The sequence below is a fragment of the Mesocricetus auratus genome, unplaced genomic scaffold, assembly GCF_017639785.1.
Source record: "Mesocricetus auratus isolate SY011 unplaced genomic scaffold, BCM_Maur_2.0 Super-Scaffold_4256, whole genome shotgun sequence".
Classification (NCBI taxonomy): domain Eukaryota; kingdom Metazoa; phylum Chordata; class Mammalia; order Rodentia; family Cricetidae; genus Mesocricetus; species Mesocricetus auratus.
The window spans coordinates 14203997-14221287 of NW_024429182.1; the positions used below are offsets into that span (position 1 = coordinate 14203997).

Genomic DNA, 17291 nt, shown 5'->3' on the forward strand with positions numbered 1-17291 from the left:
AAGCCATCCTCGGTTCAGTAATGTCTGTCCTCTAAGCAGCAAGTAAGTTGGGCACAACCTGTGTGTACCTCCCAGTGACATGAATGTGAGGAGCCCCTCCTGTCTGAACTTATGTGTTCCTTTGCTCCTACCTAACACACTCCCAAGATCAAGGTCACATCAGGAAGGGAGGTAGGGGGTTGTCAGACATCTGGTCTGTAAGAGCTGAAGAGACAGCTGTGTCCCAGGGAGCAGACGGGGACATTGCAACCCAGAGTTGGAAGCGCTGACCAGTTAGTGCTGGGCCCGGAAGCAAGCTCCCTGCGGATTTGGGTAAAGGCTCAAGATCGTGTGGGGGAAGACAGAGTTGTTTTAAAAAGTAAAAAAAAAAAACTAGTTGTTTTAAAAAGTCGACGAGTCACCAAAAACTAAGTCAGCCCTGTCATTTGCCTTTAGCCTTTGTTTATGGGCTTTCGGTTTGGTTTGGTTTGGTTTGATTAGGTTTGGTTTCGCCATAACAATGGTTTGTGTTTTATCCAGTTACATGCTTTCATCTGTATTTGTAGCCCTGGTTAGAATGGGTTTTTTCCAATCCCCAAGACCCAAGATTACATAAATACGACGTGTGTGTGTGTGTGTGTGTGTGTGTGTGTGTGTGTGTGTGTGTGTGTGTGTGTGTGTTTTAAACACTAAGTCTTGTTTACAGTCCTGGTTGGCCTGGTACTCCCTGGGTAACCTGAGCTGCTCTGACTTAAAGTGGTCCTCCTGCCTCAGCCTCCCCTGTGGTAAGATTGTAGACATGAGCCACCGTGCCTGGCTTTCTTTTCTCCCTCATTACTGTCTGATAAGAGACCACATCTCATTTATTTGGTTTCTCCCTAATTGTCCTCACCTATGAGATAGTTTATTTTTGCCCCACAGCGTTGAAAGGTTGCATTTGTGGACTTACTCTGTGAACTCTGTCTGCTGTCCCTCCAGTAGCACTGACCCCTCCCCCACCAGCCGGTGGTCACCCCCTCCCCTCCACTCCTTTCTTTTTTTTTAATGTTGTTTCATTTTGTCACAAGGTCTCTTGTATCCAGGCTGGCCTGTGTAACTGAGGATGGCCTTGAACTTCTGGCCCCTGCCTCTGCCTCCAGACTGCTAGGATTATAGGTGTGTGCTCCAAGCTTGTCCACAGGGCTAAGACTTAAAGTTTGCCTCTCTCCTTTTGTGAGAGTCTTACTCTCTAGCCCAACTCCAACTGTAGCTTAAAAATAAAAAATAGAATTATCTCTCCTCCCACCCCACCCCCGGCTTTGGTACTTTTGTACATGTAGACACCATATTTTGACCATATCCACCCCCAACTCACCCTTTCTACTCCCTGTAGGCTCCCCCAGCACTCGTATTCCTCCCTTCATGTCTGTGTGTGTGTGTGTGTGTGTGTGTGTGTGAGAGAGAGAGAGAGAGAGAGAGAGAGAGAGAGAGAGAGAGAGAGAGAGAGAGAGAGAGCATGCATGTGCGAACATGTAATCTCCTGGGTCCAATTAGTGCTGTACTGTTGGTCGATCTGTAGGTACTGTGAGTTCATGGGTGCAGTAGCCTTGTCGAGTCCAGAAAACAGCATTTCCCAGCACCCCCTCCCTACCCTCTGGCTCTTAATATTCTCTCTACCCCCTCTTCCGTGATGTTACCTGAGAGCGGGGTGGGAGGGAATGACATGGGTGTCCCACTTAGGGCAGACATTCAGTAGTCAATTATTCAACATGGTTGAAACAAGTTGTGAGTCTGCACTAACTGCTGACCACCACAGAGAGAAGAAGCAGGTCTCTGGCGAGGCTGAGGGTAACACTAGCTTATGTATATACCGGTAAATATTTAAAAGGAAACCTGACAACCATGTTCACTTAGCAAGACAACAACAGTCGGTGTCCCCAGGCGCTCATGATCAGGTTTACGGTACCAGCATGAACCCCTCCTGTGGCATGGGCCTTAAATCCAATCCCTGATCTGTCCTGCAACTTGTGATCCTCCTGTCTCAGCCTTCTGACTGCTGGGATTTTAGGCGTGCACCACCACACTCAGACAGCCTTTATAGATATCCTTTTTTGGTCTCAAGGTATCTGTCTTAGACCGGCTCTAGCCGCCGCATCCCCGTGTCTTACAGAAAAACAATTGAACTCTTAGAAACAAGGTAACAGCAAGAACCATCCCTGTGCTCGCCCCTTTCCCTTCCTGCGGGGAATGTGGCTCCTCTTACTACATCCATGGTTCATTTCTTTTCTCTAGAATTACCCCCAACTTCTTGGGCCATCATGAATCTATGTTTTGGACAGAACGACGTTTAAGAACCCTAATTTTAAGGTCCTGTCTTTGCCCGAGGACGATAGCTCAATGTGCAGTATCTTTCCCACTGACCCTAGCTCTGGTCTCCTGTGGGTCAGTGGAGCTGCCAGGCACATGAAGGCTTGGCTAGGCAAGGTCAGATGGAGACCGAGGCCTGGGAGTAGAAGGGGATGCCAGATACGAGGGCTTTATTGATGGTGTGGTCCTTCCTCTCACAGATATCTAGGCAAAGAGGGCTGGGCACCAGCATCCTATCTGAAGAAGGCCAAGGATGAGCTGCCGAGCAGGAAGAAGAACCTGGCGGGTCCAGTGGAGATCATCGGGAACATCATGGAGATAAGCAGCCTGCTCAACAAGAAGGCCGCTGGGGAGAAGGAGGCCCCGGCTGAGGGCGAGGGGTCTGAAGCCCCCATCACCAAGAAGGAGATCAGCCTCCCCATCCTCTGCAATGCCTCCAATGGCAGCGCCTTGGGAGTCCCTGAGAGGACCACATCGAAGCTGGCCCAGGGTTCCCCAGCCGTGGCCAGGATCGCCCCTCAGAGGGCTCAGATCAGTAAGAGCCCAAAGAGCCCCCGCAGAGTGGGTGGGCATGGGTGCAGGGGAACCCAGGGACTATCGGACACCTCCGTGTGATTTTCACCCTGAGCCACAGTCTGGCCTCTGATTGTCAGCGTGCCCTGTGCTGGTCACACGCGTGAAGAGGGCCGGGGAGTGTGGCTGGCTGTGTACCTGCAGCCCCTGCTCTGAAGACACATTGCTGGAGAAAGCGGCTGCCGGCCTCCCTCTCCCTAAGAAAGAACCGGGGTGGCTCTTAGCAAAGGAACAGACCCCAAGAGCAGGAATGACATCTTTTCTCTCCCGAAGAGGCGTTAGGACTCTAGATGATCGGTACAGAGCTGATTTTCCAACCCCACGGGCCCCCAAGTGTATGGCCCTCTGTGTCCTCTCTGTGCAGGCCTGCTTTGTGGGCGAAAGACTGGAAGAGGGTGTGTAAGGATGCTTGCCACTCAAGCCTGATCTGCGTTTGATTCCCTGGGACTGGCTACAGGTGGAAAACTGACTCCCTAAGGCTGTGGCACATGTGCCCACCCCCCACCTGCATTCACAATAAATTACTAAAGCCTGTCTGTCCGCACCCTATACACACCCCTGGGGTATAGAGAGGGGGACACACAGTTTCCGTTTGTGTCCAGCCAGTGGGGAAAGCTATTTTGGGTTTTTTGTTATTTTTGTTTCTCTCTCTCTCTCCCTCTCCCTCTCTCTCTCCCTCCCTCTCTCTCTCTCTCTCTCTCTCTCTCTCTCTCTCTCTCTCTCTCTCTCTCTGTGTGTGTGTGTGTGTGTGTGTGTGTAATATTTAGCCTTTGTCTATTGTTAGCTCTTGGTACTTGGAGAAGTCTCTACTGGGCAGGACTTTCATCTGGCCTTGTGTTACCTGCAGAGGTCTTAGGACTAGTATGCAAAGATAGATGTGGTTTCTGCTTCTACTGGAAACCATAGATTCATGCAGCCTTTGCTTTGACACTGCCTCTCCGCGGTGTCTGTAGACTGGCATCCCTATCGTTTGAGAGGAAGAACAGGCAAAGAAGCTAAAAGGTCCCTTCATTCCTACAGTGACTTAGAGTACAGGGTCTTTCATAACCGTGGGACCAAAGTATGACATTTAAGGATCCAGAGTGGATCCCACCCGGGGCAGGCAGGTGTAGACACTGTTGTCCACTGGGTTCTCAGAGCTGTGACTCTTCTTTCAGGCTCCCCAAACCTGAGGACAAGGCCGCCCCCACGCAGAGAATCCAGCCTGGTATGTGGACTCTTCATTCCTTCTCTGGGGTGGCCCACAACACCCTTATTCGTTTGATGCCTTTGAAGCAGAGCCCAGGGCTTTGGGGGCCCTGTCGGATTTCCATCTTTGCAGGGCTGGGGACAGGGGCAGAAGCCTGCAGATCCCAGGCCTCCCTGGAGCATAGCCAGACAGTTTATAATCAGAAATGCACTGCACTCCAACGCTAAATAAATCCATCCCAGCCACTGCACTGGCAGACATAAACATTTACACTGGCCAGCAGGGTTGTCCAGTAGGGCATTGCCAGGGCCTAGGAATGAAGCTGCTGGCCACGATGGTCCAGAAACCTTACAGCTCTCTCAGGATTGCCCAGGGAATGTGGTGCTGGCCACGATGGTCCAGAAACCTTACAGCTCTCTCAGGATTGCCCAGGGAATGTGGTGCTGGCCACGATGGTCCAGAAACCTTACAGCTCTCTCAGGATTGCCCAGGGAATGTGGTGCTGGCCACGATGGTCCAGAAACCTTACAGCTCTCTCAGGATTGCCCAGGGAATGTGGTGCTGGCCACGATGGTCCAGAAACCTTACAGCTCTCTCAGGATTGCCCAGGGAATGTGGTGGGCTTGGAAGCCTAGAGCTTAAGGGTTAGACCAGTGCTTATCCTTCAGGAAGGAGAGGGAACCTCAAGACATGACCCATGGTGGTCCCCGACTCTTGAGTGGGTGGAGTTTCCCAGTGACCGCCATCTCAGACAGGGAGGTGTGTAAGCCAGAGCTTGGGGAGCAGCAACATTGGTGACAAATTGAGATTCCTGAACAATGACCTGTAATAGAGTGAGGGGTGAGGTGGGGGGGTGGAAAGGCAAGCTTCAGGGCTAGGGTGCAGCTCAGTAGCAGAGTGCTTGCTTAGCATGCACGAAGCTTTGGGGGTACGATCCTAGCGTCCCTAGAAGGAACAAAGAAAGACCCCTTGCAGGTCACCTCCCCCCCTAAAGTCCTCTAAGAACAGTACTGGCCACCCAGATCTGTCATGAGGATGGGATGTCAGGGTGTATATTTAAGACTGGCAGCCAGGCTTCCCTTTCCTGTGTGGACTCCTGGCTGCTGGGTGGCACTGTCTGGTACATGGGACAGGTCCCTAAATCACACCTGGCTGCGTGCTACTCCGTGGCATCTGCCCATCCATGGAAGTTGGAGGCCCTCTAGTCTTTTGAAGATGTGCCCTCCAGCCATTGGTCCCTCTGAAATTTCTCTCTCACTTTTCCTTGGGTTTTTGCAACTACTCAATGGATTCTCCATCTCTCCCTTCCCTTTGAGCCCCAGCTAATCATTTTCAGGCAGCTTGGCTTTGGCAAGAACAGTCATTCCTTCCACTCTTACAAAGGCAAGCTTGCTGAGGGAGGCTGGTTCCAGTTAGGCTTAGCTGAATCCCGTCCTGTCAGGGTGCAGGAGTGCTGAAGCATGGCTGGCTGTGCCAGTTTCCATGTGTGGCTGTACAGTGAGGCACCCCCTCCAATAAACCATCTTTCCCCCATCCCTCCCTCAGAGTGGCCCAAGACAGCTCAGCTTAGAACAGAAGACAGAGGTAGCTGAGCCTTAAACGGTAGAGACAGGGTTCCAGAGGTCTTGACGTCCATCTTTGTTCAGCTGTTCCTGCATCCCTCCTTCCTGGACTGGAAGCTATTACATCATGTCAGTAATTGTCTTGACAACCCCATTCCTAGCTCTGTTTAACGGAAGAGGAAACTGAGGCTCGGAGCGTCTTCTAGGGCCGCCTTCCCCACCACGGCTGCTCCCCCACTACACCCCCGCCTCCTGCCGTCCCAGCTGCTTTGTGTTAACCCCTTAGAATAAGGAAGAACAAAAATGAGGCAATGACGAGGACAACCAGACCGGGCAGAGTGCATCCTTGTGTGGTTACGATCTACCAGGCTGACTCTCCATGTGCCTCAGAGCAGCACAGAAAATGGCTGTTTTTAAAAAAACAAGAAAAGAAAAAGAACGTGGCTCATGAGCAAGTGTCCTAAGTGTCCTTAAATACCACTATGAGAAAAGTTGTGTGCTAGTGTCTAGAAGTCATATGGGCATTCTGGAATATTCTGCCTGCCTACTGAAACAGGACTGCATTCTGTTCAGGGCACCAACAGGCTAACCCCCTTCCCAAAGACCCCTTCCCCAACCAGCTGCCCCCTATACTCCTACCTCACTGTCCTGGGGACGCCTGGCCCCCTCACCCTCTTCTCCAGCAGCTGCCCACTTGGCTTAGGATCCATCCTTAGTCTTACAGAATGGCGGTTTCCCCGCTTTCTGTCTTTTCCTTCCCACCTTGGGGCCCAGCTATTGACACCTTTATAGTAAGCATCCCAAGAGCTCAAATTAGTGTTCTGTGGACCATGGGTGCCACCTGGGGAAGTCCTGATGGGTGAGTGACAGCTGCCTTCAAAGCCAGCTGCTACCCAGCTACAGTGGCAGCCACAAGCACCTGAGGGGCCAGTGGGCACCAGTCCCTGGCCTTAGGAAAGCTCTGATTAGCTCTATTTGCTCACTGATTGTTTCTGCTTTAGGGGTTCCAGCTGCCAAAACCACCAGAGCCCCCTTCTGTTGAGGTGGAGTACTACACCATTGCCGAATTCCAGTCTTGCATTTCTGACGGCATCAGCTTCCGGGGTGGACAGAAGGCTGAGGTGAGCCTCATCTGGGCCAAGGATATGCTTCATATTTTATTGTACGTCTTCTTGGCAAGGTTTCTGAGGGTCAGGCAGGGCGGGTACAGAAATGAGCCTGTGGCCATGAGTACTACTCGCCTAGCCGCGGCCCAACCAGGACTAGAGGCCAAGACTTGGGATTCTGCTGCATGCTTGGTTACAGAGCTTTCCCACAGTGGCATGTCTCAAAACATGCAGGGCTGGACACAAGGAGCCTCAAAGCGATGTGCTGCGGAAGGTGTGTGAACTTCCGGGACAGAACAGTTTGCTTCATCGGAATGTTTTATTTCGGAGGACAGTGTCACACACACACACACACACACACACACGCGCGCGCACAGAGATCAGAGGACAATACTGTGTACTGACCCAAGAAGTCCTAATGAGACTTTGTTGAGGCTTTTGTGGACACTGGGAGGACATTCTGACATTCTGCAGGGAGGATCTGATCTCAGGCCTGATTTATGCGTCTTCCCGTTCTCACCTGAGAGACCCTTTCAAAGGGTCCTGGGCATGAGTGGAGGATGGGAACAGTGGAACACTGGTTATTTATGTCTGCCTGTCCTTCGCGAGCTGGTTTTTATAGGGTCAGGAACAATGTGGTGGATTTGAGGGTGCTGTGGAGCTATTGGCACAGACTTAGGGAGCCTCACAGCCAGGTTTGCACGCCACCTGCCACTTGCTGCCATAGGTCTTGGAGCCACTTATTCAAGGGCTGTAGCTATAAAATAGGCCAAGTGGGACATTGTAGGGACCGAGAGACCCCTGCCACTCACTGGTCTGTCCCTCTTCCCTCAGGTCATAGATAAGAACTCAGGTGGCTGGTGGTACGTGCAGATTGGGGAGAAGGAAGGCTGGGCCCCCGCCTCATACATCGATAAGCGCAAGAAGCCCAGCCTGAGCCGCCGAACCAGTACTCTGACCCGGCCCAAGGTGCCCCCACCCGCACCCCCCAGCAAGCCTAAGGAGGCTGAGGAAAGCCCTGGGGGTGCCTGTGAGAGCCAGGACTCCCCACTGAGGCTTAAGTATGAGGAACCTGAGTATGACATCCCTGCCTTCGGCTCCGACTCGGAGCCTGAGCTGAGTGAAGAGCCCGCGGAAGACAGGGGTTCAGGCGACAGGCGACCTGTCCAGCCCCGGAGGCCCTCACCCGCCTCCTCCCTGCAGCGGGCCCGCTTCAAGGTGGGCGAATCTTCCGAGGACGTGGCCCTGGAAGAGGAGACCATCTATGAGAACGAGGGCTTCAGGCCCTACACAGAAGACGCACTGTCTTCCAGAGGCTCCTCTGGGGACAGTGACTCCCCTGGAAGCTCCTCGCTGTCCCTTGCCATGAAAAATTCCCCCAAATCAGGGTCTCCCAAATCATCATCACTCCTAAAGCTCAAGGCAGAGAAGAATGCCCAGGCAGAACTGGGGAAAAACCAGTCCAACATCTCCTTCTCCTCCTCCATCACGATCAACACCGCCTGTTCCTCTTCCTCCTCCTCCTCCTCCTCCTTGTCCAAGAACAGTGGTGACACAAAGCCACGCTCTGCCTCAGATGCAGGCATCCGCGGCACCCCCAAGGTCGGGACCAAGAAAGACGCCGATGTGAAGGTCGGGCTGACCTCCTGCACCCGAGCCAAGCCGTCGGTCCGACCAAAGCCAGTCCTGAACCGAGCCGAGTCTCAGAGCCAGGAAAAGATGGACATTCGCTCCTTACGGCGCCAGCTGAGGCCCACAGGTCAGCTGCGGGGGGGCCTCAAGGGTTCTAGGAGTGAGGACTCAGAGCTGCCCCCCCAGACAGCCTCTGAGGGGTCCAGGAGAGGCTCTGCTGATGTCACTCCGCTCCCAGCCACCACACCCCCGTGTGTTCCCAGGAAGGAACGGGAAGGGCAAGGCACCTCCTATGTGACGTGCAGTGCCTATCAGAAGGTCCAAGACTCCGAGATCAGCTTCCCTGCGGGCGTTGAGGTGCACGTGCTGGAGAGGGCGGAAAGCGGATGGTGGTATGTGAGGTTTGGGGAGCTGGAGGGCTGGGCTCCTTCCCACTATTTGGTGCTGGAGGAGACCCAGCAATCTGACACCGCTGGCAAAGAGCCAGACACAGAGAAGAGCACTCACAGTGAGGGCAAGTCGGACAGTCTGGAAAAGATCGAGAAACGGGTCCAAGCGCTCAACACCATGAACCAGAGCAAGAGGGTAACCCCGCCCATCCCCTCGAAGCCCCCTGGGGGTTTCGGCAAGACCTCCTCGGGCCCCGTGGCGGTGAAGATGAGGAACGGTGTGCGGCAGGTGGCTGTCAGGCCACAGTCTGTGTTTGTATCTCCACCACCCAAGGACAACAACCTGTCCTGTGCCCTGCGGAGGAATGAGTCGCTGACGACCACTGACGGCCTCAGAGGTGTGCGCCGGAACTCCTCCTTTAGTACTGCCCGGTCGGCAGCTGCCGAGGCCAAGGGCCGCTTGGCAGAGCGGGCTGCCAGCCAGGGCTCAGAGTCCCCCCTGCTGCCTACCCAACACAACGGCATCCCCGTCTCCCCCGTGCGTCCGAAGCCCATTGAGAAGTCTCAGTTCATCCACAATAACCTCAAAGATGTGTACATCTCTATTGCGGACTATGAGGGGGATGAGGAGACAGCTGGCTTCCAAGAGGGGGTGTCCATGGAGGTGCTGGAGAGGAACCCCAATGGCTGGTGGTACTGCCAGATCCTGGATGAGGTGAAGCCCTTCAAGGGCTGGGTACCCTCCAACTACCTTGAGAAGAAGAACTAGCAGCGCTGGGTCCTCCCAGACTCAGTGCGCTGCTCTGGCTGCCACCGGATGGATGGTGGCATGCGGACACGGGAAGAACAATGGGGGGGAGGGGATGACCACGTTGACCCCCGAAGACGCCCTCCAGCTGGAAAGGAGGGTGCGATGGGTGCACACACTTAGTAGGAGAAAGGGAAGAGCCGGGATTTCCTGTGCCCGGAACCCCTGCACACACACTGGTGACTTTGCTGCTGGGCCATTTGCCATTTCATACAGGCCATGTGCCTTTGCTGCAGACCTGGAAAAGACGTCACCAGGTGTGTCCAGGGTCCCGCCCCAGCCCAGCCACTTCAGTGGCTGGGTTCTTGCCTCTGGAAGTCACCCTTGTGTTACCTAATGATGCGTTTGGCATCGGATTGGTTTCTAGTCCACTACCCACCACTGGTGGGTGTCTGGTAGACCACCAGCTCTGGGCCTTGGCGGTGTCTCCTAAGAGCTCGGTACTTTCTAGGGCCAGGCCACAGCCTGTTTGGTAGTTAAGAGTTCCCAGATGCCAACAAGGGCTGCCTGCCCATGCTGGCCTGGCCTTGCAAAGAGAGCCTACCGTCCTTAGGGCACATGGGGGACACTGGGAGTTGACCTAGAGGATGGGTGGTGCCAGGCTTCTAATAATTGCTAGAGGTTTTCCGGGTAGGCAGTTCCTTCTGCATGTTTGGGAAGGGGTATTGGTTCAGAGGTTATAAATCAGGCGTTTGGTTTGGGGTTTATTTTAGAAGTTGTTTGGGGGCCCAAAGGGCTCAGCGTCACATAGGAGAGGGAGTAGTGGTGGGTGGGGTTTTTTGTTGATTTCCATGGAGGGATGTTTTATTTAGATTTTGGTTTAATGTTTTTGCCTTTCCATAAGCCAAGTTGTTTGTTTAGTTTTGCGCTGTGTAAACAGTGCCCTAGCATGGCATCTCACCAGGGAATTTGGGACTGGGTAAAGCCAGGTGCTGGGCTCAGTGAAGCAGTGTTGAGGTATCCTGCCCAAGAGGGAAGGGGGCATCATTAGAAGCCATGCTGATGGGTGACCTCTCTGCCTGCTTCTGCCACGTTCCCCAATCTGGGCAGGACCCCAAGAAAAAGCCTTACTGTGGAGAAGTCACCACCAACCCTGGGCAGAAGGGACCCTGGCTGGGTCAGCCTGGAGCAGACACCCTCCACTGTGCCCCTTAGCCTGCGGGCAATGTGACAGGTGCCCAAGAAGAGGAGGACTTCGAAACCAGGAACCAACCCTGTCTTCCCAAGGGGCAGTGCCCCAGGGAACAGAATCACAAGAATGGAGTTCGCTGCCGTCCTCTGAGTTTTGGGTTGTGATTAAATGATTGACATTTCAGAGGGGACCCTCCAGAGAGAAGCCCAGTGGGCTTCCTCCAAGGACTCCCCTCATGCTGGGAGTGGATTCCACATGTGCCTTTGATTTGGGACAGATCCTGCCTCACAGTCTCTGGCTGAGCTGCCAGCATCCTCCCCACCCCCCTCCCCAGCTGCTAGTCCTGACAGACTGGGCAGGAAGAGCTCTCACCCCCGCCCCCTCCCAGGCAGGTCTGCCTTCAGCTCCCAGCCCTAACGTCCTGGATTCCCAAGCCCATGTCCCTAACATGCGGATGCAAACTGCGAGCCTCCTTTGTCAAAAGCCCGTGGTGACATTGTTCTCTTTCCTCTTCTGTGTTCATGAGTTTGTTTAAAATTGAAATTAGTTATTTTCTTCTGCTGGACAGTATTAAATAGAGCGGGATGTTGAGTTAATCCGCTAGGTTGCAGTACTAATGGTAGTGGTTTAGTGTCTTCATGATATTATTTGTACTTATTTGAACAATAATGATTAAGAAGTGGTTCATTATTTCTTAATTAATGCACTTTAAATAAGGTGAAAGGGAAAGGAAACCCGGAGAGCAAAGTGCATTACTTAAAGATGCAGTATATACTCTTCTCATTTTAAATCAGCACATATTTATTAAAAGAAGAAAAAAGTAATTTATGACTATTTAAAATAAGATTTAAAAGTAGAGTGACTGTCAGGTGAGCGGACCTTCCACATAGCTGTCTGCCAGAGGGATGGCCCTTGGCCTTACTCCTCAGATGTCTGCACTGAGCCAGCTCCGTGATTAGTGCACCAGCCAGGCACAGAGCATCTCAGTTGGACTGGACCACCGAGATCCCCAGAGCCTGCCTTCCCCCCCTTCCCTGCCCGATTCTGCACTCACACCTCTGTCTGCACCCCAAAGACCCTCTCCCAACTTCCTATATCCTGAAATCATAGACTCTTGAAAAGCGGGACTGGAAGGGACCTCAGTGGCCACTCCATTCCATCCCCTTCTAGATCCTTCACCCAAGATCAGGAAATGACTTTCTGCAAATCTGCCAGTTAATATCAGGTTTCCCCACCACACTTAATCCTGCCTTCCTCTCCTGTCCCTTTAGTTTATCGTGTGGTCATTGTGTTTACATATTAACATCCAGCCCCAGGGATGGCTGGGAGTTGCTCAGGCATCTGGGAAAAGTGGGGAATGTTGCCACCTAGTGTCAGTATGTAGGCTTGGTCAACAAATAGTGATAGCCAAGGTCCCTCACCACCAACCCATTAGGGCACAGCACAAACCCTGCAAGCCTAAAGAATACTTGAAACAAGAAGGGTGCATGCCAGGCCTTCTCAGACGTGGCCAGGGGATACCAGGCTTTGTGTCCCTGGATCCTAGCCCTACCCAGGCAAGAGGGCCTTTCCCTAGAGCTAAAAGAGCTGCTTTGTGACATTGGACGGACTGTGGCAGCCGTGGAGGAGGGAAGGGCCTGGGGCTCTGACCCATCTGGAGGAAAACCAGATTGGACTAAAGGAAAAAAAAAAGGAATCTCAGCAATGTCCAAACGTAGCTTTCCATTAGTGATGATTGAAAATGTGAAATGACATTGTATTGCTGTATACTGCAACTTTAATCATAGTGAGCCCTTCTGAGGTCATTATTGCGGTTTATATAATGCCCGAAGATGCATCGTTCGGTGCTTTGTTTCATTTCAGTTTAAAGACCCTTCTGTTACAAGGGCGGAGGGAAGTTTTCAACCTTATCCTTCTTTGTCACTAGTAGGCCTGGCTACACTGCCTGGCTCCTCTGTGTTCTCACAGTGGGGCAACAAGAGGGAGCTGGGGTGGGAGGTTCCAGCAGCAGCAGGTTCCTGTCTGCCTTGGGGTCCCCTTTACAGCCCGGGTCCTATTTGCAAGACCTCAACCCTTCCACCCCTAGCCTGGCCCCCAGGGTTCCTCTTTCTCACTCCTGAATGGACGAAGGCATTATATAGAATCATTGTAGTCACTTTGAGATATTAGAGCGGCGTATTTTACTGGCATTTATATCCATCGCTTTTCCTCAGCAAGGCATGTTACTACTCTTATCCTCTAAGGAAAAAAGACAAGGGAATTTCAGCCAAACATTATTTTCATATGACTAGTACTTACAGAGTAGGTGTAGAGCTATTTAAGTTGTAGTGTTCTGTTTTTAGGGGGTGGGGCAGGTGAAATCGTGCCTGCTCTTCCTGGGTTTGACTAATATATAATTTCTTTAAGGTTACTCACTTCCCCTATTTCCTCCAAGTACTTTGCATTCTCAATGGAAAATGAAAGCAATCTGAGACAGAAAAAGTGCAATATTTCCAAGAGGGGTGTGGGACAGTGGCGGGAGACCCCGTTGAATCTGCAGAAATGGGAGGGCCTACTGGGGGAGTCAGTACTGTGGAGCACACGGGTTTGGCCTCCAGGCAGGCAGGCTGACTGTCTCCTCCCCACTTCCCTGGCATGAAGGCAAGGGTAGCCACCAGAGGACAGCCCGCCTGTGTCCACCTAGAAGGGAGGGGTCTGGGGAAGTGGCATGGTGCTCTTAGCCTCTTGAGCCCAGGACAGAGTGAGGACAGTTGAGACCCACTTCTGTTTTCGTTCCCGTTTGCAGCCAGTTGCTCAGAGAGACCCGTCCCAGAAGCGGTTCCCAGCAGCCCAGTCACCCCAGCCTCCTGATGTGTGGGCTACAGTGCTTAGGATGTGTGTTTGAGTCTTTCTAAAACTATGGAACCTCAGTTCAGCTACGGACAGGAACCCTGGCTGTAAGCAAACTAATTTGGAGGGCGGGTGCTTTAAGCCCTTCGTGCCCAGCAAGACCCGATTCCAGCAGGCCCACAGTAGGCCTGGGGCTGAGTCCCGGCCACCTGTTCATCTCAGCGACTTGGGCAAAGGGCATGAGCCCTGCTTCGGACAGAAACCCCACGACAGGGACATACCTGCCTCCTTCCACATGTTGCAAGGTGTCTTCTGGGGGGTTGGGAGTGAGTCCCAGAGCTCAGCGCCCCCAGGATAGCAAGCACAACCTTGCTGGTGTGTTCCTTCTAAGCAGTACTGTAGGCCTGCTGCCCCAACCCACCTTTGTGTGAATCCTATACAGATAGGGGAAGGGACCAGGCCCTTCTAGGGTCGCTCCCTTAGAACAGATATGGCTGCATAGCTGACCATTTGAGTATCTGAACAACTTTCTGGAAAGACAGCAGTCCACATCACTAACCAGTTAAGATCCCCTCACTTTTTTGAGGGCAGAGAGAGCAGTGTGTGTGTGTGTGTGTGTGTGTGTGTGTGTGTGTGTGTGTGTGTGTGTGGTGGTAATCTCCAAGTGTGGGTATTACACGAGTGTGTGTGAGAGACACTGGTGGTAATTTCCCACTTGAACTAAATAGCCTGGGGTTAGAGGAAACAAATGCAGGGCAGGCGGCCTCCACTGAACTAGTCCTTGGCATTGGGCAGGTCCCAAGGGACTCAGAGCTTCTGACAGCAAGTATGTGTGTCATTCACGCGATTCTGGCTGGAGAGTGCAATGTGTCTTTTAAATTTGTTTTTGTAAGTATTTTATTATTTAGTTGGAAACTTCACACTGGCATTAGCATATCTAACAGAAGCAGCCTAGGTCAGCATCCGGGCACCACGATGAAAGACATGGAATAGATACTGTTGAGTATGGAGATCCTGAGGTGGTTAAACAGCGCACCCTGTCCTTGGTGTGAGAACCCCCAGGGGGTCCAAGAGCTGCTGGCCTTTGGTATGGTTCCCAGAGAGGCAGGCTGGACGGGGAGCGGACTCTCCGTGGTGTGACTGTAGGACCTGCAGGTGTCCACACAGCAGTGACTCCCGTCTCCACTGCAGGCCTAGAGTGTTTCCTGGGAGCGTGGAGGGCTCCTCGGGACCTGAGTTTGTTTAAATCCCATTTGGGGCAGTCTCATGTCCCTGTGTTTCCCAAACACTATTATCAGAGCCAGTGATGGGACAAGGTCGTGACCGTTGGCCTTAGCACTGCTTTTGACTACTGCTTAGTTCTGTGTGTCTGGGCCCCCGGGCCACAAACTGGGCACACTGATGCTCGTAGGTTGAAATGGAAGGGCTTCCCAACCTGGCCGCAAGGGATTGGCATGTGACACCCCCTCTTCCACTATCCTGTCTAAATCTCAAGTGACCTGGACAGGACCCCTCCCCCATCGCAGTCTAGGACTTAGTGGCCTTAGAATGGGGTCCCTGGTGCTGAAGGTTCCTACCTTGCTCCAAATCTCATTCTGGACAATGGGCTGCGTCCTTGGAAGTGTGAGAGGATTGTGTTAGTGCAAAAGGATGTATCTAGCATGTTGGCAAGCCAGTGGGAGGCACGTTGGCAGGACGAGTACGCAAGTTTGAGGTTACTGGGGCTTATTATGGTCCCTGCACTGGGAGGAGTCTCCCAGAAGCCTTAGGCAGAGAAGGTGTGGGAAAGCTAAAGGAGGGTTTGGAGTTGTACTGTCTTTATTGGTGGGAGAAGGAAGGAGTCAGTGACCAGGTTTACAGGGATTTTGTTACTCACCAGCCATGAGTCCAGCCAGAGAAAACTCACTTGCTGGGCCCCATCCGGGCTGCCATTTTCATTGATGTCTTGGGGAAGAGACACTGTAAGCCGGAAGCCAGTGTTTGGGTTTGGAGGCCCTTTTCCAGAAAGACCTAAATCATCTCCCAGATTCCCGGTAGTTTATGCCCAATGCATTTTGTCCAATACAGAGCTGGCCAGCCTATCATCTGTACATATGAGAGGCCATTGACCATAACAGGCCACACAGTAGGACCCAGTATCCCCATACTAGAACTTAAGAGCCCAGACCTAGACAGGAGGCAGGTGGCCTCATTTCTTGGTGACAGAGGACATCATTCCCAAGGCTCTAGTAGAAGCTATGGTTCTAACTGTGAGTTTACCTCCTGCTGCCATCAGACCAGGAGGAACACACCAACATCCCTGCATATGCTTTCTGTTTTCTAGTGGCTTCTACTGAGGCACACTGAGTTTACTCCAAAGGGTACACAGATAACCATTCTTAAATTTACAACATGTCCCCTGCAACAGAGGGCATGGGTGTCCCTACAGTTACTGAGAGGTCTGGGAGGTGACTTGTAAGGCAGATGGGAGGGGCCACTCTTGCAGCATGGCTATGTGGACTCTGGTGGGAGCAAGCAGACGGATGTCACTGGGTGGGACACCTCAATCACAGGGACTTCTCGTAGTGTCCACTCATCCCCAGCCAGCTTAGTGGGGTCAGCAGAAGCCCTTCCCCCGGGTTCTTCCTCGCCACCTCAGCAGAAAAACAAGGCCGTTGGATGCAGTTGGGGTCCATGCAAGTGCTGACATATCTCCAGGATCCTCGGTGGTGCTAAACTATTTCCATGTTTCTCACAATTCTAACAGTGGGTTGTTTTTATAAGTCTCATCCCAAACATGCAGTGTCCTTGGGGGAGGGGCGAAGCCCTCCCCCCAGACCTGCCACTTTCCAGGTGTCCTTTATTACTTTGAAGGGATTCTTTGGTCTGTAGGAATGACCTGTCTTGGGATGCTTCTAGACTTTAACATTTGGGTTGTTTTGTTTAATATTTTGTTTATGTTTACATGCATCTTGTATTTCCCTAAAAACTAAATAAAGTTTTTGGCCTTTTTAACCAAACAGAATCAAGTGATTCTCTCTAGTACCAGAGGACCCATTTGGTTTAATAGCAAAAGTCCCCCCTGCCCAAACGGCAGCTGACTCCAGAATCGGGGAGGGAGATTGGCTCGCACAAGCTCCTCCAGCCCCTTCCCACCAGCAGCCACCTTTTGGGGAGTAGCCAGAGCTGGGCTCCAGTCCTTACCTGGGTGTGTGGGTCTCTAGTACGCAGGGGGAAAATGCACCTGAGGCCGGCTCACAGGCAGACTTGTCCCTGCTGAAAGCCCCCTTCCAGGAGAGGGTGTAAGCAGGAATCCCACAAGTCTCTGGGGCCTGGCCCTGACCATGTGTGCAGCTCTGACACTGTCTAGACCCCTGGGCCCAGTTTACCTACCTCTTCCCCACCCCAGCCACAGGGTTGGCACGTCATTCCCGTTAGTCTCTAGGTGGCAAATGTGCCTCACAGGATCTCCGGCCTGAGAGGAAGACAGCATAGTACACCTGTGGTTTCCCTTGGTGGCCTACCCAAAGTTCCAAGGCCACCAGAAGGGTGGCTGCCTCTCTCAACTCAAAAGGCTTGCCTAGTATTAAGGGCCCACTGTCTGAACCCCATACCACGCTCCAAAGCCTGACTCTAAGAAAGTTTCTTCATAGACACAGGAGTCTACAATTAGGGAGAGACTGGGGCTGTTCCTGGTAGCCCCTAACCACTCAGGTGTGCTCACACACTGGTCCACCTCCCAACTTCCAGACACACAGCACAGCCCT

The 17291-nt window shown here is 52.6% G+C and overlaps 1 protein-coding gene across 5 annotated transcripts in view; it reads left to right on the top strand.

The window, feature by feature from the left end:
- Positions 1-16539, top strand: part of Sh3pxd2a (SH3 and PX domains 2A) — a 204255-nt gene extending 187716 nt beyond the window's left edge. For all 5 annotated transcript variants that reach the window (XM_005063487.4, XM_005063488.4, XM_013113282.3 and 2 more), the window contains 4 exons: positions 2526-2860; positions 4056-4105; positions 6651-6770; positions 7590-16539. In XM_005063487.4, the coding sequence (XP_005063544.1) occupies positions 2526-2860; positions 4056-4105; positions 6651-6770; positions 7590-9545 (2461 nt within the window). In that variant the 3' untranslated portion in view covers positions 9546-16539. The remainder of the gene's footprint in view (positions 1-2525; positions 2861-4055; positions 4106-6650; positions 6771-7589) is intronic.
- Positions 16540-17291: the final 752 nt, after the last annotated feature.